The 26,896-nt window shown below is 38.8% G+C and overlaps 1 protein-coding gene across 1 annotated transcript in view; it reads right to left on the reverse strand.

The window, feature by feature from the left end:
- Positions 1 to 1,685: 1,685 nt before the first annotated feature.
- MGAT4C (MGAT4 family member C) overlaps positions 1,686 to 26,896 on the reverse strand; it is a 356,529-nt gene continuing 331,318 nt past the window's right edge. The window contains exons 2-4 of the mRNA XM_059681036.1: positions 14,121 to 14,273; positions 7,049 to 7,196; positions 1,686 to 4,098 (exon numbers count right to left, since the gene is read on the reverse strand). Of these exons, the coding sequence (XP_059537019.1) occupies positions 2,957 to 4,098; positions 7,049 to 7,196; positions 14,121 to 14,267 (1,437 nt within the window). The 5' untranslated portion in view covers positions 14,268 to 14,273 and the 3' untranslated portion in view covers positions 1,686 to 2,956. The remainder of the gene's footprint in view (positions 4,099 to 7,048; positions 7,197 to 14,120; positions 14,274 to 26,896) is intronic.

Consider the following 26,896-nt stretch of genomic DNA (forward strand, 5'->3'; position numbering starts at 1 on the left):
AAGAAATGAAATGCCCCAGTCTTCTAAGTGTGGCTGTAGGACAGAAATGGTTCTAAATGACACATAGATTTACACATTATATTTTTATACCTGGAAAATATCTACTTTATAAATTGCACAGTTATAGTTTTTTTTTTAATGAGAATGCAAGAGTGCTTGCATTAACACTTTTTATATTCATACCTATTCTTGCTGATAAAATGAGTATTTTCCAAAAATGTGTATTTCCAAATTTTTATTGTGCTTTTATAAGATGCTTTTCTTTGATGACCATAAATGCTGAAATGGCTCCCTTAAGGAGAAGAGTTTTAAGTAAACCTTTTAGTCAGTTTAAAATATACAAATTGAGACATCATGTGACATATATACTATAGTTTGTGCTTGAAACCTGTGAGTACCTTATTTTCATAGCAATTAACTATTCATGTCACTTTCCAGTCCTTTTAACTGGATATTTATAAAAAAGAAAATAATGTATTTTAAAAAAATCTTACATCAAAGAGAGAGATTACATAATGCTTACTTAAAAGCATATTGAATATAATTAAACCTAACAACTGTCTTTTTGTTCTATGCCTGAGACATTATTGGAGCCACATTCAGAATTTTTAAACATAGAATATACAATATTAAATCATGTAAAAAATGTTGGCTCAGATTTTCTTTTGAAAGAGAAAGGTTATATGCCACCCTGACCTTTAATGGAGAAACTTTCTTTGTCCAAGTCTTTTCCTTAGAACGCTGACCTATAGTCAACCTATAAAGAAACATGGAGACAATCTTAAGTGATTGACCAGATAATTCAAACCTGATTTCAGTAATGAAAGGATCAAATTTAAGATTAAATGCAACCTCTTTGGATTACATTTGCATTTGTAATTCTCTAGCAAACATCCAATTTCACTGTTATTCTCAGCAATCTTTCTTGAAGCAGTTTCTAAAAATGGTGTAGCTGGCTGGTCTTTTAAATCACTCTCAGAAGAATTTGTAAATGTTTACAACTCACTTCATGGAGTCTGCCTATATCTTGATACTGCATGCCTTTGTCATATACCTTTTATCACTGAAATTGCAGTACAAAGTTTTTCTTATAATTTCTTGTATATTTTTAGAATACTATACAACTAGCCAGCTAATAAAAGCAGGTAAGACAAGCCAAGAAAACAGAATATCTTTATATGGCAAGTATTCTCCAAATCAATGTAAAGATAATAGCTTAGTGGCCATGTTCTTCTTTTCTATGACTTTAGGACTTAGATGTGTTATAAGATATTAATATTTACAGGTTCATATTTTCTTTAACATTATAGCAACTGGGTGCAAAAAATAAATATCTATTGTATGGACTAAAGAAAAATATTTTCCAATAGTTTATCTGAGTTTCTCATTTGATCAATTTAGATAGACTGAGTAAAATAATTCCTAATTTTTTTTTGTACTGTAGCACACCGGTGAGTCCTAAAAATTTTGTGTCAAGATGAAAGGAAGAACAAGAATTTCTCTTTCATTCTCAGTATCACAAGTCTAATCTTCACACACACGCACACACATAAACACATATCCACACACAAAGTACTCTTCATTTATTTTTATCATTTTTCATCTTTGCTGTTTGTCAAAAATAGAAAGGATGAGACAAGTTCAGTATATTCTAAAAACAACAACAACAATGTTTTAGGATGCACTAAGGTGTCCTGAATTGCTTTAATGGACAAATGGTGTAGTCACAATTATCCTTATAACAAAATTAAGTCGTTTGCTTGCCATTTGGGTACATGGTATCATTTAGGACACTTTAGGATTACTCCACAGAACAGTAATAGGACTTATGGAAAAATAGTACCAACTTTTCCAGATAGCATAACATATATTTCAGAGAACAGAAAGCATACATTGTGTGAGGAGCAATCTCCACACGAGGGAAAGGACATTGTCTGGATGTCGGAACATCTGATCTCTCACTCTGGCTTTGCTATGAACTCTGAGTGTAGAAAAGGCAACTGATTTCTATGTTTCTTACTTTTCTTCTTTATAAGGTGTTAATTTAAACACCCCAAAAGTATATGATTCCAATCATACAACTTTTAATATAAAACATATAAAATCAGTTTTAAAAATTTTCTGTATATACTGAAAATGTTTATAGGAATGAACTAACTCTAGGCCTTCTCAAATTTCTTCTATTAAGTGCAGGAACCCAACGTAACCTGAAAATATTGGACATAACTATTTATTTTTTGCAAAAGGGAAACTAGAAAAAGACTGCTTCCCACAGAAAATTTATTAATAATAGGTGCCCGATTAAGTGTTTTTATACAATGACCAATGTTCGCTTTTGTATAAATAATCAGGAGAGAGATTTTGTAGTTTTTTTTTCTTTCTATTGCCCCATCTACACACAAAATTCTGTTGTAAAGACATCATTTTTATGAGGACGTTTTCATTATCGATGCACAAGAGTCTATGGAAACAAATTTACAAGAAAAAAAGGGCAGATTATCATTCTAACCAACTGCATATTCACAGAGATTCTTAATAAAAACTCTCAGATAATATAATAAATTATAAATTTTGAGGAAATGTACACAGTTGGCAACTATTTTTCAAGACTTACCATCCAATAAATCACATTTTGTCTTTTTACATCCTTCATGCCACCTTTTCTGACATTCAGTTGAAATTTTGAAATTAACATGATAACATTAAAAATATAAATGAAAGCATTAACGGTGAACTTATATATTCAACTTCAGAAGTTTAAATAAATACAAGTGAATATTTAAGTAAAATTATGATGATGATATATAAATCAAAACTGCCAAGGTGATTGACCTTTCTTTTAAACTATCCCATTCGTTGCTGTACCTCCACAGGACAGAGGTAGCAAAAGAGGAAAGTAACAAAAAAAGGAAACAGGAAGACCTGTTTCAGATACTGGACATGTTGATTTAATTGACTAAGAAGTCCAAATGCTAATACTCCTAATAATCAGCCACTCTTTTTGTGTTTTGGTAATGTATATCCTTATACACTTTATATCAAATGGAATTTTTTGATTCACATCTGACATTTCAAAGTTTCCGTTTTTGAATTCCCCTAGTCTTATGTAAGTATCACATTGTCTACTTTGTTTGAAAAGTATAACATGTTCCCCAACATCTAGGGCTCCATGATGTAAAATGTCATTTTGCCGGTCTTCTGTTCCAGTACTCACTTTAATTTTTTTAATTACAATTGGATTTTCAAAAACAATCACAAAGGTGTCTCCTGTTGAAGGTGGTTTCCCCCAAAAGTATTCATCAACACTACTATAAGCCTTGCTGGCATCATAATTTTCAAAAACATTCATATTGGTATATAGACTTGCAGGAGGGTTATCAGGGATGTCAAATGACTCTTCTTCAAAATCATCATCCTTCAGCTTATTCTCAGTCCCTTTATAGGATGAATAATAACCCATGTGCTGAAAGAGAGATGGTTTAAAACGGATCACATTTTTCTGAGCCAGCAGACCCCGAAAATGAGTCAATAGCCAGTCACAAGGCATTTCTTGATAAAACATTAATAAAAAATGTGCCAAACGTGGGAGATCATGTGAATGATAAAGTTTTCCAATGTAACCAAGCTTAGAAAACTCAAGAGTTACCCAGTAGGTTCCTTCTAGGGATGTAATGACTTTCTTGATGGCAGTTAAGAAATTTTTTGAACATCGAACGTCATCTTCAAGCATCACATAATAGTCTGACGTATTGGCACAAAAATTAAGCAGAAAAGCATAATCTACATTTTGCTTGGAACGAAATCTGACTCTATCTTCCGGATCGTTGTAATTTCTTTTAAGACCATCCAGGATCGGGTAATATTCCTCTGGAGCATGTATCACTACTAATCTTCCTGCAATAATATGGTGGGCAAATTTTTGTGTAATATCCTGGACCATGGCCTCACGCCAGGATGAGTTAAAGTCTGCCAGATGAACCACCACTGAGATTTCCTTCAGCTCTTCGTAGCTGGACTGCTCAAAAATTGACTTGATTGTCTCAAGTAAATAGTTTCCCTTTTTTCGTTTCACTGATGAAAGTCCAATTGTAAGAAACCCTAAGCAAAGAATGCAGAAGGATGACAAATTAAATGTAAAATAGGTTTTGAGTAACATATAAAAAGAAACAAAATGTTATTTCCCCCTTAGGCCTGCTACTATATTAAGTAAATCTAGGAAATGATTATGTATAAAACATTTTGTGATTAAAATATTATGCTCAACACATAAAAACTATAGTAGTTTATACATAATTGATATTTTCTATGGAAAATTGCATCTTAAGCACAATGATATGAGTCCTACTGCTGCAAACATTTGTGAAATGAAAAATATGGTTTAAAGTGTTTTGCAGCTTAATGTTCTTATTATACCCATTAGAGAAGATAGATATTTAGATAATATCCACACTATTTAAGAAAAAAAAAAAACAACTTACAAAAGAAGAAGGAAATTCACAGTTAAGCATGACAAACTAGTCTCAAATTATGAAAAAGAAAATTAAGAGTAACTCATTCTTTTAATTGTTTTAAATTTTCCATAGGACACATATTTTCATTTTTCTTTAATCACAGTATTATCTTATATCAGAAGAATTCATAATTAGACTTCAAAACTTTATTTTGAAATTTATCCAGTATGTTAATTAGAATGTAAACAATAGTAGAAGCGCATTTTGAAAAATTGCATTATAGTTTAAATGTAGGGTACATTGTTTTAAGACATGAATATTACTATTTTAAAACACATTTTATGTTAATTTTATCTGGAAAATTTTTATTCAGATAAAATAAAATCTAAAATTAGAAATTGGATATTTTTAAGGAATAGTAAAACCTGGTGAAGTGGCAATTTGTCTCTGAGAAGTATTATCTGTCTTTCTATTGAAATATTTTCACTTTTTAAAGTTTACATTTTCACCATGACTGAGAACTGAATAAAATTTCAGAACTGCCACTTGGAAAATAGGATAATGTTTACATTCACCAAGATCACTGTTTTAATGCAGACACCTACATAATGTAATTTACACAATATTGAAAAAAAGCCCTTCCCAGAAAAAATATTTCTTACTCATCTGTCAGAGAGGGATAGATTTACACATTGTGTTTAAATACCTGAGTTACAACCCTGACTTCTACTGAAAACCCTATATGTTATCTGTACCATTAAACTAAAACTATCAGCCTTCAGTAATGCTCAATATCGGCAATACTTCTAGAACACATTCTACATAAATGACAGAAGTCTATGCATTTTACTAGAAATATGCATCTTAATATTCATAACAGCCTTTTGGGATAGCTTTGTGTGTATCATTCCTGCTTTATAGCTGAGGAAACTAAATCACAGTGAGATTAGGTAGCTTTGCAAGATGCAATGCTTAGTAAGTGGAATGGTGGCAAGATTAAAACTGTTTTGCCCTCATTTCTCTGTTTTATATGGCCTCCTTAGTATAAAGCATTTGACATGTGTGTCAATATACATTAGTAAACTTAGCATGGATAAAGGGAAATGAGCACTATTTGAACAAAGGTGGTGAAACAAATGTAGATCACAAAATAGTGGCAGTTTCATGCAATTGGACGGAAGCTTAAGATCAGTAGATATTTGAAATAGTAGAATGAATAAAAGACCTAAAGAAATCTGAGTTAAAGTTCATGATATCACTGTATTTCATTGAATCTAAAATTCACATTTTTTCATACAGAAATACTTTAAAATCTGGTTGCATGTTATGATTGATGACATCTTACAATTATTTATTTTATTATTATTTTTTAAATATATTTTTATTGATTTCAGAGAGAAGGGAGAGGAGGAGAGAGATAGAACATCAATGGTGAGAGTCATTGATCGGCTCCCTCCTGCATGCCCCACACTGGGGATCCAGCCTGCAACCTGGGCATGTGTCCTGCCTGGAATTGAACCATGATTTTCTGGTTCATAGGTCGATGCTCAACCACTGAGCCACACTTGCCTGGCAGCGTCTTACAATTAAAACTGATACTTATATTTTCTTAGTGGTACAGTAATTAGACCATGATACTTTCTGTAATCCATGATATCTTGAAATCAATGAAATGTAGTATGTTACTTCATGGGTTCAAATTGCCTGAAATAAGCTGAATAGTTTCCTCCAAAAATTCATGTCTCCCTGGAACCTCAGAGTGTGACCATATTTGGAAGTAGAATCTTTGCAGATGTAATTAGTTAAGGCTCTTGTGATAAACTTAAATGTATTTAGAGTGGTCCCTAAATTCAATGACTAATGTCCTTATAAGGAAAGCAGAGGCTATAGAGAGACCCAGAGAGACAAAGGAAGAGGGCCATGTGAAGATAAAGGCAGGGATTGTGATTATGCTACCACAAGCCTCTAAAATTGTGAGATGATAAATTTTTGTTGTTTTATTTAAACCATTGAGTTTGTGATAATTTGTTACATAGTACCTTAGGAAACAGATACAATGATTTTCACTAATTCAAAACTAGTGGTAAGTTACAAAAACCAAACCATTAAAGTTTGCAATATGGGAATATCAATATGGGAATAGTTATTTCTTAAAGACAATGTTTAAAATTTAATATAAAGACTTTGCTTGGGGTGATGGGCACAGGATGCAGTGTGCAGATGTTTTGTTGGGTTGTACCCTTGAATCCTGTATGATTTTTTGAACCAATGCCACCCCAATAAATTTAATAAAAACTAAATAACAATAAAAATTAAAAGGTGTAAATAAAATAAATATGTAAAATAAAAATAAAAACATTGATTTTTCCTAGTATCCCTACATGGTCCTACAGTAAGGCATTAAAAAAATTTTTTTATTAATAGAATTGGATCAGTGAGTAATTATAATTTCTGAGGAAAAATTGAATAATTTCACAAAAATGTATTAGGTTAGTAAATTCTATAAACTTTTATTGCCATACAAATGAAGCAAATCATCATTATTTTTAAACAAAATATTTTACATATTCTTGATTTAAGAGTGTAAGGATACTTACGCTTTCTTTGCAAAGGAGTGGAAGCTAAGTAGCGATAGGTGACATTGATGGCCCCTGAGAAATTAGATAAATCTTTGAAAGTATGCACAGAGCGTTCTGAACTCAGTTGATGTGTGGATGTTTCCCTTATAAGCTGTTTGTCTCCCTCCTGGATGCCAAGAAAGAGGCAGAGGAAATAAATGAATAATAGATGGTCATGGGTTAAAAAAGTTTCTCCTGATATATAATATGCAAGTCATATAAATCTCAATTACTGGTACCTCTGTAGGTCATGATTTCTCACCTGGATTCCTACCTAGAGTCTCTGCTCCAGGCTCTCTCTACTCTAGTCTACTAGTTATACTACAGTTACATTTGCTTTTTTATAGCATACATTAATAATGGCACTATTGATAAAAATATCTACGTGAAAACTCTCACTGCCTTCATGTTAAAATTAAAATTCTTTACAATAATTTCAGGATCTTAAAATTTAACTTTAGTTGATTTTACAGTTTCATGCAAAATTAATTGCCACTAAATTCCTCATTTGAATCATATTAACCCTCTATCTACTGAGCCAAACCATCTAGAGTAAGAAAATATATTCTTATTTGTCTAAAATACATACCCTGTTACCATTTATAGCTTCTTTTTTCTCTTTTCTTTAATATAAATTCAATTGTATATTTCAATTTATCTACTAGTAATCACCAGATGATCAAGACTATTGCTTATACATTATTAGCAAAATGACAACTTGCATGGCTTTTCTATATAGTTTACAACATATGGAATATGTTTGGGGGCAACCTAATTAGAAAAAAATTTGGAGAGCAAGATATATGCTGTACTGTGTGATGTTATGTAGCCCTATTTAAACTATTTAAAGTAGAATGGCAAGTCAGGTATGTGCAAGCCATTAAAGAGAAAGTGAAGGCATTAAATTGATTTTATTTTCCTATTATTTGGCTGTGGTCAATAAAACTTTCATTAAAACCTAGTTTTAAAAGATTAGTAAGAGTTAAAATACAAATTTTACCTCAATTGGATCATTTACTATTTTGTATCAAATTCAAATGTCAATAGCAAAGGTGATCCACCAAACTTTTAAAACTATGGCCAGACTGGAATTTGTTTAAAATTAAAGTTGAGAATCATATACCATGACAGGGAAGAGCTTTCAATCTGCCAAACCAAGATTCTAAACCAAGATTCTAAACCAATGCTAAACCAAGATTCATTCTGATGATATTTTCTGTATATTCAGTTCTGTTTATGAACTTATATTTGGTGTTTAACACTATCTTTCTGTATTTTATATTGCCTTGACAATTTTGACAAAGAAAAATACTTTAGTCTATTACAAAATTTACAATGTGCTTGTCAACTGTAAGTTAAACTTTCAAAATATATAAAATTAAACATTGGGTGCTAGATTTCTTATAAATATACTAATTAAAATTCCATTGAATCTGATTATTTAATTTTTTTTTACACCTAAATATTTTAATCTGTGTCTTTCTGAAAACCTATAAAATAGGGGTGAGAACTTATGGTCCATGGGCCATATGAGGCCTGTGAAATTATTTGGTCTGGCCCTGCCAAGACATCAAAAGTGAGTTAATTAAATATTTGACCAAATACAGCAGGCTAATGTTTAAGCTGATAATTTTGTATGGCCCACGAATGATGTTATAAGTATCCAAATGGACGTTGGCAGGAAAAAAAGTTCCCCACTCCTGTTATAGAACATCCTTAAAGTTTTAAAATAAACAAATTTGAATTGCCAAAAAGCACCTGGAATTCAATTTAGCATCAACTACTTTAATAGTAATGTAATGGTATCTATAGTCAATAAGATCTAGAAGATATAGCTATAAAAGTTACAGTAGTCACAATACTAAATTCATTTTACCATTCTGTTCTTAGGTGATGTTACATTCTAAAGGAAGAGCAGGATACTGAGTATCACTTTAAGAATTCTATCTTCAATATGTAAAAATGCAGATTTTTCTGTGATAAGATAAAATATATTCATCCTGATTGAAGGGCATAACAGAATAGGAAATAAAAACGGAATGTATATAAAATAACTTTATTAAGTTCTGAAGACTAAGCTTTACACTTTTCAGCATAAATAAATAATGCAACTTTCACCTGAGTCAGCCTTGTTGATTGCTTTCCAGAGGCATATACCTGAACAGCAAGTATCCCCTAGATACCGTCTTTCTGTAACCACTAAGCTATAGTGTATTCCTCAGGAATAAGACAAACTTTATGACAATCACTTTCTGGATTGGAATGAAATTCAGTGGACTAGCTACAGGCTAAATATAAACCCTATTGGCTACTTTGAAGATGCTCACAGCCCAGAAGCTAGGTTGATTGGGCATGCAGTATCTCTTCTACTTAGTTTGCCTTGTAATACTATTTGGCTCTCATATACTGAGCTTGGCTTCCTTTCCTGCTGAAATGCACTATATCCTTCATATGTAAGCAAAACACCAAACTATTATATGCCCAGGATTTCAGGCCACCAACGGATTTTCTAGCAAAAGAGCAGAATGTAAGTTGCTAAGTAACTCCAGAGACCTTACTACTTCTAATTGTCTGAATTCCCCGAATTAGAACTTTTATTTTCCCTGAAATAAGAAAGGCAGAAAAAGAAAGACTGACTCATGCCTAAGCTTAGAAAATAGTACACATTGTGGCATTTTGGAGTCAAGAAAGAAAATCAAGTTGGATAATTTTATGAAAATGAAATAAGCACAGATAAAAGGGTCAAAAGGGAGAACTGTGAAAAAGAAACTGCATTGTATTGTAGTAGAGGACTAGTTTTCTAAGGATATTAAACATTTTTGGAAGAATAATTTTAACATAATGTTACATTAATGATTTAAAAGTGTTTAAAATATTTATACATATTAAGCTCTGGGATAAAATGTTGCTCAAAATATAAATTAGGTAGAGAATATCATCTAGTAAATAGTGAAAAATTATACTAATAAAAATGCTTTCATTGAATTTTCAATATTGGGGGTTGTTGTACTTAAAAATCATTTTAATTCCCTTTCCAAGTTAATATAGTTTAAGAATAATTTTAGGTTTTAAAGATAAAAAGTAATTTCTTCTCTATAAGTGGGCTGATTTGCTACTTTGACTATGTAGCTATATGCTTAATATAGCCAGAGAAAAATTCATTGAGAAAGTGATCTTCCAGAACTACATCATTAAGTCAGACCTTTTACCTTAGGTGGCTAGGACCTATGTTTAGACATAAACATGTAAAAATTTACAAAACAGGACTATAGTATTTGATTTTCTTATGGATATATAGTCTATTACTCCTTAGGCATTTAAATTTTATGAATTTAAAGAGTTTTTATTCCAAAAATATATAAAGATGTTATAAAAATGTACACAATGACCTTTTGTCTGTTTAAAGTGAAACATTAATATTGCACTGGAAAGTGTCTCATAAATGCAGCAAATCATTGGCTATAAACAGCCTGCCAATAGCATGTGTTTGACTTACAAGATGTGATTCCCTTTTACCAGTGGACACAGATGCAATAAATAACATTTTTATTTCAGAATTAAATGATTCATCAAGAGCTCCTCTAGTTAATTTATAATCTTTAATTTTATTTAAAAATGCTGGATCACATGAGCCTTGCTCTACTGTCCTTATATCTCATAAACCTAATAATCAGGTTTTTCAGAAAACCAAAATGATTATCATTAGAAGTTTCTCCGGTACTGTTTACCCAAATCATGCTTAGTCAAACTGTGTTAGTGTGTGGTGATTTTAGCCATTGTGAATTGACTGTGAATGGTAGAGTGAAGAGTCCAAGAGATCAAGACCTATACTTGAAGGTAAAAGCCTAGTAGAGTCAAGATACAGGAATCTGGCAGAATTTCACCATTAAAGAAAAATGCTAAATGAAGCAAAATGCTTTAGGGAAGGCCTTCTAAGAAGATCCAAGTACCAAGGTCATACAGTTGTCTCATAGGAAATTGAATAGTATATAGTAGATAATTAATAAATCATGTTTATTTGATGAAATAAAACATTTTATTGGGAAACACTGTGGTTATTTTCAGATTTTCTCTTGCTAAGTATTAATTCAAACTTTCAGTGAGCTTGCATGATGGAAAGTACTTTTCAGTCCTCTGTATGTCCAAAGGGTTTTATTTTCTGAAATATGTGAGCAGGCCCTGGTTTAGCTTAGTGGATAGAGTGTTGGTCTGCGGTCTCAGGTTCAATTCTGGTCAAGGGCACAAACAGGCTCAGGTTGTGGGCTTGATCCTCAGTAGGGGGCGTGCAGGAGGTAGCCAATCAATGATTTTCTTTCATTATTGATATTTCTCTCTCTCTCTCTCTCTCGAATTGAACCATGATTTTCTGGTTCATAGGTAGATGCTCAACCACTGAGCAACACTTGCCGGGTAGCATCTCTCTCTCTCTCTCTCTCTCTCTCTCTCTCTCTCTCTCTCTCTCTCTCTCTTTCTCTCCCTCTTTCTCTCTCTCTCCCCCCTTCCTCTCTGAAATCAATAATTATATCCTATCAAATAATAGACAAACATGGTAATTGACCATACCTCCGCTACGCTTCCCATTGGCTAATCAGCAGGATATGCAAATTAACTGCCAACAAAGGTGGCGGCCAACAGCCACACAACTGAAGCGAACATGAGGCTTGCTTGCTCCAGTGATGGAGGAAGCCAAGGTTCCCCGCCTGCCGCCGCCCAGCTCTGAGCTCCAGAAGCAACAATGTTTCAATTATAGAAGCTAAACAAACCCCAGATACCTGCTTTCAGCCAGCCGGGGCCTCAGAGCTTAGAGCACCAGTGATGGCAACAGAGTTTCAATTATAAAAGCTAAATAAACCCAGATACCTACTTTCAGCCAGCCACCACCTCAGAGCTGGAGCCAGGCCTCAGAGCTGGAGCTGGCTCTCAGCTCCAGTGACAGCTTTAGAAGGTAAATAAATCCCAGAATAAATAAAAAAAAAAAGAGGCTGGGAGCTTTAGTAACCTGCCAGCCTGAAAACAGCCCTCAGCCCCTCACCCAGGCTGGCCAGGCACCCCAGTGGGGATCCCCACCCTGAAGGGGGTGTGGCCAGCTGCAAACAGCCATCAGCCCATCATTCAGGCTAGCCAGGCCCCCAAGAGGGACCCTCAGCCTGAAGGGGGTGTGACCAGCTGCAAACAGCCATCAGCCTCACACCCAGGCTGGCCAGGCTCCTCACCCTGATCCCGGACACCATTCAGGGCAAACCAGCCAGCCCCCACCCATGCACCAGGCCTCTTATCCTATATAATAAAAGGGTAATATGCAAACTGACCCTAACAGCAGAAGGACTGGGAATGACTGGTCACTATGACACACACTGACCACCAGGGGGCAGACGCTCAATGCAGGAGCTGCCCTCTGGTGGTCAGGGCGCTCTCACAGGGGTGAGCTCTGCTCAGCCACAAGCCAGGCTGATGGCTGCCAGTACAGCAGTGGTGGTGGGAGCCTCTCCTGCCTCCTCAGCAGCGCTAAGGATGTCTGACTGCAGCTTAGGTCTGCTCCCCGCTGGCAAATGGACATCTCCCGAGGGCTGCTGGGCTGCCGAGGGCACAGGCCGGGCTGAGAGATCCCCTACCTCCGAGTGCACAAATTTTTGTGCACCGGCCTCTAGAATAAAAAAAAAAATAAAATAAAATGTGTGAACAGGAATGATAAATAAAATTAAGATTTTTCTAGATACCTTAACCTCAGTTCAGATAGAAAATGTTAATAAGCCATAATGTCCATGTTATTCTCATCACACATGATATGATGTGATAATTACAGTAAACAATTTAAATTCTTACCATTAGCCAGAATCAGTTCTTTGAATATTTCCATAATTCACTTAAAATTAATTTATATATTATGCATTAATTTTATCTTTTAAAAACTACTGAATATCTTAACATCGATACCGTTAGCTTTTAAGGTTCTATATTACTTTTTAGTGAATATAAATATATAAAACACTAGCCCTTTATAAAATCTAAATAAGGTGTCACTTATTATAATATAATATTACTTCTTAGCAACATAGAATAATTAGTATCATTAGTTAGACAATGAATTTTTTAAATTTGGACAATACAGAAAATAGTGGAAGTAAGGTGTAATACCATTAATCAAATTTTGTTTGTTCTATATATTTCAAATTAAAGCTCAAATACTGAAATGGTTTTACATAAGATTAATTCACCACAGTGATAATAGCTAACTTATTTGTAATTATATATACACTAGAGGCCTGGTGCTTGAAATTCATGCACGGAGGGTGGGGTGTCCCTCAGCCCAGCCTGCACCCTCTCCAATTTGGGACATCCCTCTCACAATCCAGGACTGCTGACTCCCAACCACTCACCTGCCTGCCTGTCTGCCTGATTGCCCCTTACCCCTTCTGCCTGCCAGCCTGATCACCCCCTAACTACTCCCCTGGCAACCTGATCGACACCTAACTACTCTCCTGCCAACCTGATTGCCCCTAACTTCCCTCCCCTGCAGGGCTGGTCCCCCCCAACTCCTCTCCCCTGCAAGCCTGGGTCACCCCCAACTGCCCCCCACTGCAGGCCTTATTGCTCCCAACTCCCCTCCACTGCAGGCCTTATCGCTCCCTTTCAGGCCTGGTCCCTCCCAACTGCCCTCCCCTACTGGCCTGATTGCCCACAACTGCCCTCCTTTGCCAGCCATCTTGTGTCCACATGGGGTGGCCATCTTTGACCACATGGGCACAGCCATCTTGTGTGTTGGAGTGATGGTCAATTTGCATATTACTCTTTATTATATAGGATATTTGAATCATATTTTATATATATATATGTATATATATATATCAATAAAAAAAACACTGCAACATAAAACAATTGTGAAGTTGGTACTATAAAGTTCATAAAAAATAGTAAATAGGTAGATAATATATGTTATAAGGCTATTCTAACAGCCTAGAATTGAAGTCAGGTTACTAATGAACTAAGTGTAGTTAATTTAGGCATTGTTTTAAACAAACAAACAAACAAACAAACAACTTCCAAAACTTACCAGAACATAGCTATCTTCAATGTACAAATTCATAAATAGAAGAAAAATTACAAGAACTCCCAAGAATGACACTGTAGAACGTTTTCTCAGGCATCTCATTTTATCCAGAATTTCAAAAATATGTTTCACTTGATGAAATTTAAACATTCTCTCCTGTAGAAAAGAGGCACATAATTACTAACAATTAATTTGGTTGAAAATATTTCTTTACCATATATATTAAGAGCCAGACCTTTATAAAATATCACCCTTTCACACATAAGATTGGCATAGATATTCTTAATACATTGCATAAAGTCAATAAACAGGTTTATGTCAATATGGAGCAAGTAAAAATGAAAATAAAATCAGTTATTTCTGAACAAATGAATGTTGGTAATAATATTTTAAGAAAAAAATAGGTCTTTAATGAGAAACATAACACAAAAGAGAAAGACTGATCTATCAACTTTCATTAGTGAGATATATCATTAAAGTAATATCCCTCTCCCCATAATATAATGTAATGAAAATGAAAGAAACCAGAAAATTGTGAGCCTAATTTTTATCCCAGATTCATTGAAGATGCACTGAAAAGAGCTATTGGGTGTAAATCTGGAGAGAGGAAAGAGAAGTGACAATGGAGGTTAAGTTTTGGGCATAAGTACCAACATATATTTGAGAACTGAGTTACAATTTTTGTTTATTTTTACAATATTTTTTGTTAAATCAGCGTAGATCCTAGAGCAGTGATGGCGAACTTTTTGAGCTCGGCGTGTCAACATTTTGAAAAACCTTAACTTTGGCGCCGTGTCACATATAGAAATTTTTTGATATTTGCAACCATAGTAAAACAAACACTTATATTTTTAATATTTATTTTATATATTTAAATGCCATTTAACAAAGAAAAATCAACCAAAAAAATGAGTTCATGTGTCACCTCTGACACGCGTGTCATAGGTTCGCCACCACTGTCCTAGAGCATTACATCTGCATTGCCCTACTTGATTTAATTTTAACTAGAAGTGTGGCTGTTTATAATCCTATCTAATAAAGAAGGAATATGCTAATTGACCCTCACACCATCGCAAAGATGGTGGCACTCACAGCCAATAAGGAGGGAATATGCTAATTGACTGCCCCACCCTCAAAGATGGCAGCGCCCATAGCCACAAAATGGCCCTCAGCGGAGAGCAGTTGTGGGCGACCAGGCCAGCAGGGGAGGGCAGTTAGGGGTGATTCAACCAGCAGGGGAGGGCAGTTAGGGGCGACTGGGCTTGCAGGGAAGGGAGGGAAGTTGGCGGGGACCAGGCCTTCAGGGGAAGGCAGTTGGGGGTGACCAGGCCATCAGGGGAGGGCAGTTAGGGATGACCAGGCCTAAGGGAGAGAGGGTAGTTGGTGGGACCAGGCCTGCAGGGGAGGGCAAATGGGGCAACCGGGCCTGCAGGGGAGGGCCGTTGGGGCGATCTGGCAGGGGAGCAGTTTGGCATCGATCAGGCTGGCGGAGGTGTAGTTAGGTGGTGATCAGGCTGGCAGGCAGCCAAGTGGTTAGGAGCTAGCAGTCCTGGATTGTGAGAGGGATGTTTCAGATTAGAGAGGGTGCAGGCTGGGCTGAGGTTAACCCCTTCACCCCTAGTGCACAAATTTCATGCACCAGCCCTCTAGGAATTTATAAGCGGCAAAAAGGCAAAATTAAAGTCAACAAGATTAGTAGACACCTAATATTTTTTCATTTTACTCTTCTATGTCTTCTATTTCACTCTTCTATCCTCCAACCACAGATGCATTTAGATTAATGATCTTTTAACAAAAAATATAAACATATCTGAAATGATCAAAAGAGTAGTTGAATCATTTGGTCTAAAACTAAGCATATTCTGGAAATTTTGCCACTTGGAGTTATGTGCTGGGTTCCCCTGGGTTCATCTTTAGAATGAAGTATTTATGTATATAAAGAATGGGATATAAGGCCTGTACCCCAAACATTTAGAACAATATCTAGGACATAGCTGGCTATCGACATCTCTTTGATGAATTAATGCAATAAATAACTTATGGATCCTTACAAATTATAGAAAATATTATTAGAAATAAAGGGAATGGCTTAAGAAATGTAGAGAATAGAAGAATTTAAAAAAATAATATTATAAATAATTTTTGTTCATTTCTTTTAGCCATATTTTTTCCAGGGTTATTTCTATTTTTCTTGTTGATGTGTAGGGGTTTTAAATATATGTATTTAAATACACACATATATACTAATTATTGCTTATATCAGCCGTTCTTAACCTGTGACCCCTTTGGGGGTTGAACGACCCTTTGACAGGGGTTGCCTAAGACCATTGATAAACACACATATAATTACATATTACATTTTGTGATTAATCATTATGCTTTAATTATGTTCAATTTGTAACAATGCAATTGGAGGTCACCACAACATGAAGAATTGTATTAAAGGGTCACGGCATTAGGAAGGTTGAGAACCACTCGCTTATATTAAAAATATCTAAATATTTTTCTCAACTATTTCTTATATTTTCCTTTTCTTGGTATGACTTTTTGCAGTATCATATTTTTTATTCAAATTTATTTCACAAATGTGTGATTGTTTTATACAATGTTTTAAAAATCCTATCATTTTTAATGTGGCATAGAAAATGTCTTTTATTATCTGTTGAATTTGTTTTTTATGGTTAGATTTTTCAATACACCTGGAATTTATCTTTGTGTCTTTTATGAGGTGATGTAAGAATTTTATTTTATTTTTTCTATATGGAGAGCTCATGGTCTTCTAGTCACAGTGATTGGCTGTAATTACTGGTCACATCACAACTTCTAACTGCAAGGGTGTGGGCAAGAGTAACCTGCAAAGTAACCAAAAACGGAGAACTGGATATTGGTAAACACTATTATTGTATGCCACACCATATATTAAATCATTTATTCTTTTCATTAGATTTGTGATGCCACTTCTAGAATAGTGTCACTTTCAAATTTGTATTTATGGGTCATAAATTTATTTATAGATCCATAATTTACATTCTTCTTTTTGTTTAAATTTTACTTTTTAATTGTAGTTTACATTCAATAGTATTCTCTATCAGTTTCAAGTATATAACATAGTAGCACAGTAGTTAGACAATCATATACTTTACAACGTGTTTCCTTCAATAATTCCAGTACTCACAGGTATCATACATGATTATTACAATATTACTATCTTCCCTATGTGGTACTTTATATCCTGTGACTATTTGTAACTACCAATTTGTACTTTTTAATCTCTTCCTTCAATCCCCCAACTCTCAAACCCTCTATCAACCATCAGTCTGTTCTCTGTATTTATGAATTTGTTTTAATTTTATTTATCTGTTATTTATCTAGATTGGACGTATAAGTGAAATTGTATGGTATTTGTCTTTCTCTGTCTAAATTATATAACTTAGCCTAATACTCTCTAGGTCTATCCATACTGTTGATAAAATAAAATTTCATTCTTTGTTATGGTTGAGTAATATTCCATTGTATATATGTACCACTGGTTTATTATCCATTCTTCTATCAATGGACACTAGGGTTGCTTCCATATCTTGGCTATTGTAAATAATGCCACATTGAATATAGGGGTGCATATGTTCTTTTGAGTTTGGGTTTATTCACACATATATCCAGAAGTGGAATCACTGAGTCAAAAAGGATTTTAATTTTTAATTTCATTTAAAAAATTTTTTTTGGCAACCTTCATAGTATTTTTTATAGTGGCTGTACCAATCTGCAGTCCCATCAACAGTGTATGAGGGTTCCCTTTTCTCCACATCCTCACCAGCACTTTCGTGGACTTACTGATGATAGTCATTCTGACAGATATGAGGTGATACCTCATTGTGGTTTTAATTTGCGTTTCTCTGTTGCTTACTGAAACTGAGCATCTTTTCATGTGTCTATTGGCCATTTGTGCTCTTTAAAGGAATGTGTTCAGGTCCTTCACCCATTTTTAATTTGGATGTCTGTTTTATTGCTGTTGAGTTGTATCAGGTCTTTATAAATTTTGGATATTAAACCTTTATTGGATATATCATTGACAAATATCTTCTTCTACTCAGCAGGTTGTCTTTTCACTTTGTTGATGGTTTCCTTTGTTTTGCAAAAACTTTTTAGTTTTATGCATTCCCATTTGTTTATTTTTATATTGTTTATTTTGCCCAAGGAGATAAATAAAAAAAAGTACTGCTAAGAGAAATATCAAACATATTTCTACCTATGTTTCTATAACATTTTTCAATCAGAAAATACATAGCAATTTTGAACCAAAGTATTATAAGTAAAATTATGTAATCTGGGAATGATTCTGTAGAGAAAGCAACATTCTGATTGTAAAAATTTATCTAGATTTGGAATATTACCCAAATTACAAAGAATTATAATATAATCATTTGCAAATGACACAATATTCTCAAATAGCAATTTGGGAAGACTTATCAATAGTATAAAATACATGTATTTCCTTTGAGATTCAGCAATTATGCTTTAAAATATATTCAAATAGAAAAATATATATTTGTGAGCCAATGTTTAGCTATGGTGTTACAAGTGATGTCTGTAAAAATAAATTGGGAACAATGTATGATATTAGCAGTTGTTATTTCAGTGTAATAAAAATATAAGAATATGTTATTATTTTTACTTTTTAAACTTTCTATATTTAAAAAAACTTATTTCAGTAATATTTAAAAAGTTACTTTGAATTTTCAAAATACTTTTTCATTTGTTAGTAAAGAAAACCGTTTTTTTATTTTGTGTACACAAAAGCATAAGCATAGCAAATTTTTCAAGAAAATAATATTAAAAATATATAATGCTTTATGGTATGTCTATAGATGCTCTGAAAGTTAAATGTTTTAAGTTCAATGTAAATGTTAAGTCAAGAAGTACATTCTAATTCTATTCCTTTGAGATAGAGAAAATATAAATGGTCAAAAACATCTGCATAGTTCAATTGTACATAATTGTACATAAAGATAATAAGAATAGTGTTAACCTTTATTTAATACCTTTCAAGTGTTGGGAAATACACTTTGCATGGGTACCTTGAACCTTCATAAATATGCTAAGACTTCAATAGTAATATTAGATAAATTTTACAAATGGAAAGAAAATAAGGCTTTCTTGTGATATCTCTATGAGGGATGATTCCAGTTACTTTTAAATCTTAGAACTCACTAAGTTCTAAGTGAGTCTTAGAACAGAGTCTGCTCTATTAACCACTATTCATATACAATTTACTAATTAGGTTTTATATGATATTTTAAATATATTATTGTCAACACACTATCCAACATATGTGGCATAGTAATTTGTGGCACTGATCTGTTGAATAAAACAGAAATTACATATTAGATATAATTTTTTTTGAGAAAATTTTTTTTATTAAATCTAATTAACCTAATATACATATAAATATATAACATGAGGAGACAGGTGATATATGATATTTCAAATATTAAGAGAGGTGTAAAAATAGTGCTTTAGAGGCATAGTATAGTGCACTCAGCATAATGCAAAATAGAACAAAACAACAACAAAACCCCAGGATGTAATTTCAAAAGGTTGACAAAGAAAGAAATGCAGAAGTCCTTAGAGCATTATGGTGCCCACCCAGATTCTAATATCTAACCCTCAGGTTATAATTTTCCAAAATGCATTTAGGACAATCAGAAAACAATAGCCTTTCATTGTGCATACCCTCGGAATAAACAGGAGAAAGACAATAGCACAAGCTTCAGTTTACATGTAAGTGAAAATAATCAAAACCAGGACAAACAGAATTGGCTAAGGAAGCGAAATCAGAGTAAACAAAAGAGCGGAAAACAGATAAAAATATGTCAGTTTTTAAACAAACTACATCACAGTAAAAGGCAAATTAAGGAAGCAAATAATACAAAGAAACTCCTTTCCTGTCTTATACAAAGAATCACCTGGGTCTAGAGAAATACAAATAAATATTCAGGAAAAAATATACAAACAAAACAAAAATAGCTTATTGTAGGTAAGGGAAGGGACTCAGATCAGACTATAATTTTGTCGTGCTATAAAGCAAGAGGACTTTCAAAGATTAATGGGAGCATTATCTAAAGGACATAAAACAGATTTAAAAGGCTTTCATTTTTTTAAAAAAAATTGGGGACAATGATAAAAATGACTATGAATAATATTAAAACACTAAACTAATACACATTTATGATTACATTGCAATCATAAGAAAATGATAAAAAGAAACGGCAGGAAACCTATTTGTACAATTAGATGTGATACTTGAATCACCTTCTGACCCTAGAGTTGGTAAACGAAACAAAAATATATGTTTTTCCCTTGAATTTCCAAAAAGAACTGTATGTGTTTCATAGTTGATGATGGGTATTTTTATATACTGGACAACAGGCAACATAGGGCAATGATCTCTGAAAGAAAAAACATCAACTGCCAGGAGGCAGTTTGCAGTCCATAAAATACAGGACAGGGCATTGATAAAAGAAATTGAAAACAAAACAAAACAAAAAACAAAACAAAACAAAACAGATAGACAATTAATGTATCCATTAATTGTAATAATCAATATTGTTAAAATGTTTGTACTGCCCAAAGCCATCTATAGATTGAGTGCAATTCCTAACAAAGTTCCAATAGCAATTTTTACAGTAATAGAAAACAAATCCTACAGTTCTTGTGGAAACACAATAGGCCCCCAAAACTAAAGCAATTCTAAGAAAGATGGACAAAATTGCTAGAAGCATCAGACTTTATAATTTCAAACTATATTACAAGGCTATAGTAATCAATACAGTATGGTATTAACATGAAAACAGACATATAGAACAATGAAACAATCCAAAGGCCAGAAATAAACTCATATATATACAATCAACAAATATTTGAAAGTAGAGCCAAGAATATTTGATGAAGAAAGGATAATCTTTTCAATAAACTGGATATTCACATGCAAAAGAATGAAATTGGACCCTTACCTCACACCACTCACCAAAAATTAACCCAAAATTGATTAAAGACTTAAATGTAAGACTGAAATCATAAACTTCCTAGAAGGAAACATAGGGAAAAAGTTCTTTTACACAGGATGTGACACCAAAAAATATAAATACAAAGCAAAAGATAAGTAGACTACAGGCTGGGGTGAAAGTAGGTTTACAGTTGTGAGTATATGAAAGAGTCTATTCTATCATTAAGTTTTATTAATTACTGTATTATTTTCCATGTGAACAACTGTAATCTTTCTTTTGCCGCACCCTGGATATCCAAGTAAAAATCAATTTCACACACAAAAAAGAAACAATCAACAAAATGAAAAGGCAGCACAAAGAATGGGAGAAAATATTTTTAAACCATAAATGTGGATAGAGGTTAATAATTCAAAATATATAAAGAATTCATACAACTCAATAGCAAAAAGCCAATATTCTGATTAAAATGGCCAGAGGATATGAATATATATATATATATATATATATATATATATATATATATATATTCCCTAAAGACATAAAAAATGGCCAATAGGTAGATGAAAAGATGTTTCACATCTCTAGTTATTGAGGAAATGGAAATAAAAATTACAATGAGCTATCACCTCACATCCATTAGAATCCTATCTAATAAAAGAGAAAAATGGTAATTGGTGTACGACGATACCCTTTTCATTGGCTAATCAGGGCTATATGCAAATTAACTGCCAACTATGACTGGCAGTTAACTGCCAACTATGATTGGCAGTTAACTGCCAACTAAGATTGGCAGTTAACTGCCAACAAGATGGCGGTTAATTTGCATATGTAGGCACAATGCAGGGAGGCGAAAGGGAAAGCAGGAAGAAGCCCCCTGCCACTGACAGTGATCGGAAACCCACGGGGGAGCTAAGAGCTGGGGGGCAGGGCAAAGGCGGCCCTGGGGCCGCCTTTGCCCTGCCCCCCAGCCATGATCAGAGAATCAGGTGCCTTTTCCGCCCTGGCCAGTGATAGCAGGAAGTAGGGGTGGAGCCAGCGATGGGAGCTGGGCACGGTCGAAGCTGGCAGTCCCAGGAGCTAGGGGTCCCTTGCCTGGGCCTAAAGCGAAGCCCACGATCGCGGGGCCGCTGCAGCTGCAGGTCCCCGCTGCCCGAGGCGGACGCCTAGGCCAGAGGCGTTAGGCCTGGGCAGGGGCCGATCCTGCAACCGCGGGGAGCTGGGGGCCCCCTGCCCAGGCCTGACACCTCTGCCGGAGGCCTCAGGCCTGGTCAAGGGGCCGATCCGGTGTTTGGTGATCGGAGGGTGATGAGGGTCAACTCCTCTGGCCGAGGCATCAGGCCTGGGCAAGGGGCCGATCCTGCGATTGGAGGGTGATGGGGGTCAACGCCTGAGGGCTCCCAGTATGTGAGAGGGGGCAGGCTGGGCTGAGGGACACTCCCCTCCCCACACACACCCAGTGCACGAATTTCGTGCACCGGGCCCCTAGTGGCTATTATTAACTAACTAGAGGCCCAGTGCATGAAATGTGTGCATGGGGGGGAGGTCCCCTCAGCCCAGTCTGTACCCTCTCCAATCCAGGACCCCTTGGGGGATGTCCGACTGCTGGTTTAGGTCTGAACCCCAGGATAGGGCCTAAACTGGCAGTCGGATATCCCTCTCACAATCCTGGACCACTGGCTCCTAATCGCTCACCTGCCTGCCTGGTAGCCCCCTTCTGCCCCCCCTGTCAGACTAATCGCCTCCAAATGACCCCCTGCTGGCCTGGTCACCTCCAACTGCTCCCCCTGTGAGCCTGGTCACCCCTCACAGCCGCCCTGCCATCCTGGTTGCCCCACATAGCCTGCTTCTTCAGTTGTTTGGTCGTCCCTCAATAACCCCCCTGCTGGCCTGGTTGTAGGCAGCCATCTTGTGAGGGCTTGAGGGTTAATTTGCATATTACCTCTTATTATATAGGACTAGAGGCCCAGTGCACAAAATTCTTGCAGCAGTGAAGTCCCTAAGCTTGGCCAGGAATCAGGGCCACCAGGTTCCCCTCCTTCCCACCTCCCCACCGCCTCCTTTCCTTGCTGCCAGTGCACCACCACCACAAGATTCCCTGCTTCCCCACCCCCCTGCCTCCCTGATTTCCCCCCTCCTCCTTCTCTCACTGCGTGCGTCCACTGCCACCCGCCCCCAGTTACATGTCCCAGCCCAGGGCCCAGCCCCGATTGGGCCATCAGGACCTGCTGGCCAGGGAGAGGGGCCCACCACCACCACAGTAGTTGGGTGGCGGGCCAGTTGGGGCCTGCCAGTCAGGGGAGGGACAGGGGAGGGACCCAGGAGGTTGGCCACTGGCCTCAAGGAGGGAGCTGACCCTTGGCCTCTCTGGGAAAGGGGCTGCATCCACCACCACCCACCCCCAGTTCTATGTTCCAGCCTTGGGCCCCAGCCCCAATCAGGCAATTAGGCCTGCCAGCCAGGGGGAGGGACCAGGAAGTTGGCCAGTAGGCCCCATCACTGATCAGGGCCTGTGGGCTGGGGGCAGCTCCTGCATTGAGCATCTGCCCCCAGGTGGTCAGTGCACATCATAGTGACTGGTCGTTCTTGTCAATCCAGTCATTTGTCATAAAGGTTGCTTAGGCTTTTAAATATAAACTAGAGGCCTGGTGCACAAAAATTTGTGCACTCGGAGGGGAGGGGGGGTCCCTCAGCCCAGCCTGTGCCCTCTTGCAGTCTGGGACCCCTCGGTGGATAATGACCTGCTGCCTTAGGCCTGCTCCCGGGTGGCAGAGGGCAGGCCCAATCCCTAGGTGCAGCCCCTGGTCGGACTCAGAGCAGGGCCGATTGGGGAGTTGGGGCGCCAACCCCTGTCATGCACAGAGCAGGGAGGATTGGGAGGTTGTGATGCCACCCTCAGTCACACTCAGGGTAGGGCCGATTGGGGGGTTGGGGCACCGCCCCCTGTCACACTCAAGAGAGAGTGGATGGGGAGGTTGCGGCACCACCCCCTGTCACGCACAGAGCAGGGCCCAACAGGGGGTTGGGGAGCTCCCCCCGTCACTCAAAGAGTAGGGCCGATAGGGGAGTTGGGGCACCGCCCCCTGTCACACACAGAGCAAGGCGGATCAGGGGGTTGGGGTGCCGCCACTGTCACACTCAGGGCAGGGCCGATGGGGAGGTTATGGCTCTACCCCATCAAACTCAGAGCAGGGCCTGTGGGGTGGGGGTTGGGGTGCTGCCCTCTATCACCCACAGAGCAGGGCCGATCAGGGGGTTGGGGCGCCGCACACTGTCACACACAGAGCCGCAGGGCGATCAAGGGGTTGGGGAGCTCCCCCCTATCAGGCACAAGGCAGGGCTGATCAAGGGGTTGGGGTGCCTTCCCCTGTCAGGAACAGAGCAGGGCGGATAGAGAGGTTGTGGCCCCACCCCCTGTCACACACAGAGCCGCAGGGCGATCAGGGGGTTTGGGCGCTGCCCCCTGTCACACTGATCCCGGTGCCGGGAGGCCTTGGGGCTCCGCTGATCCCGGTGCTGGGAGGCATATTACCCTTTTACTATATAGGATAGAGGCCTGGTGCACGGGTGGGGGCCGGCTGGTTTGCCCTGAAGGGTGTCCTGGATCAGGGTGGAGGTCCCCACTGGGGTGCCTGGCCAGCCTGGGTGAGGGGATGATGGCTGTTTGCAGCTGGTCACACACCCTTCAGGGTGGGGGTCCCCACTGGGGTGCCTCTCCAGTCTGGGTGAAGTGCTGAGGGCTGTTTTCAGGCTGGTGGGTGAGTGAAGTTCCCAACCACTCCTTTTTTTCTTTTTTATTCTGGGCCAGCTTTAGCTTTGAGGCTTGGCTCCTGCTCTTAGGCCTCCGCTGCTGAAAGCAGGTTTCTGGCCTTTGTTTACCTTCTGTATTTGAAACAATGTTGCGATCCTGCTGGCTGAAGCCCAGCAGACTAAAGCAGGTTTCTGGGGTTTTGTTTAGCTTCTATATTTGTAACATAGTTGCTTAGAGTTGCAGCTCAGAGGCCTGCAGTGGGAGGCGGGGAACGTTGGAGTCCTCTGTCACTGAAGCAAGCAAGCCTCATGCTAGTTTCAAGCTGCCTGGCTGCCGGCCGCCATCTTGGCTGGCAGTTAATTTGCATATTGCCCTGAGTAGCCAATGGGAAGGGTAGCGGTCGTACGCTAATTACCATGTTTCTCTTTTATTAGATAGGACTAGAGGCCCGTTGCACAAAAATTTGTGCACTTGGGGGGGATGGGGGGGCCCCTCAGCCTGGCCTGTGCTCTCTCGCAGTCTGGGACCCCTCGAGAGATAACGCCCTGCTGGCTTAGGCCTGCTCCCAGGTGGCAGAGGGCAGGCCCAATCCCTAGGTGCAGCCCCTGGTTGGGCTCAGAGCAGGGCCGATTGGGGAGTTGGGGCGCCAACCCCTGTCATGCACAGAGCAGGGCGGATTGGGAGGTTGCGATGCCACCCCCAGTCACGCTCAAGGTAGGGCCAATTGGGGGGTTGGGGCACCTCCCCCTGTCACACTCAAGGCAGGGTCGATGGGGAGGTTGCGGCGCCATCCCCTGTCATGCACAGAGCAGGGCGGATCAGGGAGTTGGGGCGCTGCCCCCTTTCATGAACAGAGCAGGGCCCATTAGCCCATTAGGGGGTTGAGGAGCTCCCCCCTGTCACTCAGAGAGTAGGGCCAATAGGGGAGTTGGGGCACCACCCCCTGTCAAACACAGAGCCCCAGGGCGATCAGAGGTTGGGGAGCTCCCCCGTATTAGGCACAGAGCAGGGCCGATCAGGGGGTTGGGGTGCCGTCCCCTGTAAAGCACAGACCAGAGCCCATCAGGGGTTGAGGAGCTCCCCCCTGTCACTCAGAGAGTAGGGCCGATAGGGGAGTTGGGGCACCACCTCCTGTCACACACAGAGCAGGGCAGATCGGGGGGTTGGGGCGCTGCCCTCTATCACCCACAGAGCAGGGCCGATCAGGGGGTTGGACGCCGCACCCTGTCACACACAGAGCAGGGCCCGTGGGGGGGGGGGCGGGGTTGGGGCGCCGCAACCTGTCACACACAGAGCCACAGGGCGATTAGAGGTTGGGGAGCTCCCCCGTATTAGGCACAGAGCAGGGCCGATCAGGGGATTGGGGTGACGTCCCCTGTCACGCACAGACCAGGGCCCATCAGGGGTTGAGGAGCTCTCCCCTGTCACTCAGAGAGTAGGGCCGATAGGGGAGTTGGGGCACCACCCCCTGTCACACACAGAGCAGGGCTGATCAGGGGGTTGGGGCACTGCCCTCTATCACCCACAGAGCAGGGCCGATCAGGGGGTTGGGATGCCACCACTCTCACACTCAGGGCAGGGCCAAAGGGGAGGTTATGGCTCTACCCTGTCACACACAGAGCAGGGCCCATGGGGGGGGGCGGGGTTGGGGCACCGCACCCTGTCACACACAGAGCCGCAGGGTGATCAAGGGGTTGGGGAGCTCCCCCGTATCAGGCACAGAGCAGGGCCGATCAGGAGGTTGGGGTGCCACCCCCTGTCACAAACAGAGCAGGGCCGATAGTGAGGTTGTGGCCCCACCCCCTGTCACACACAGAGCTGCAGGGCGATCAAGGGGTTTGGGCGCTGCCCCCTGTCACGCTGATCCCGGTGCCGGGAGGCCTCTCAGCTCCGCTGATCCCGGTGCTGGGAGGCATATTACCCTTTTACTATATAGGGTAGAGGCCTGGTGCATGGGTGAAGCTGGCTGGTTTGCCCTGAAGGGTGTTCTGGTTCATGGTGGGGGTCCCCACTGGGGTGCCTGGCCA

The sequence above is a fragment of the Myotis daubentonii genome, chromosome 2, assembly GCF_963259705.1.
Source record: "Myotis daubentonii chromosome 2, mMyoDau2.1, whole genome shotgun sequence".
In the NCBI taxonomy this organism is placed as follows: Eukaryota; Metazoa; Chordata; class Mammalia; order Chiroptera; family Vespertilionidae; genus Myotis; species Myotis daubentonii.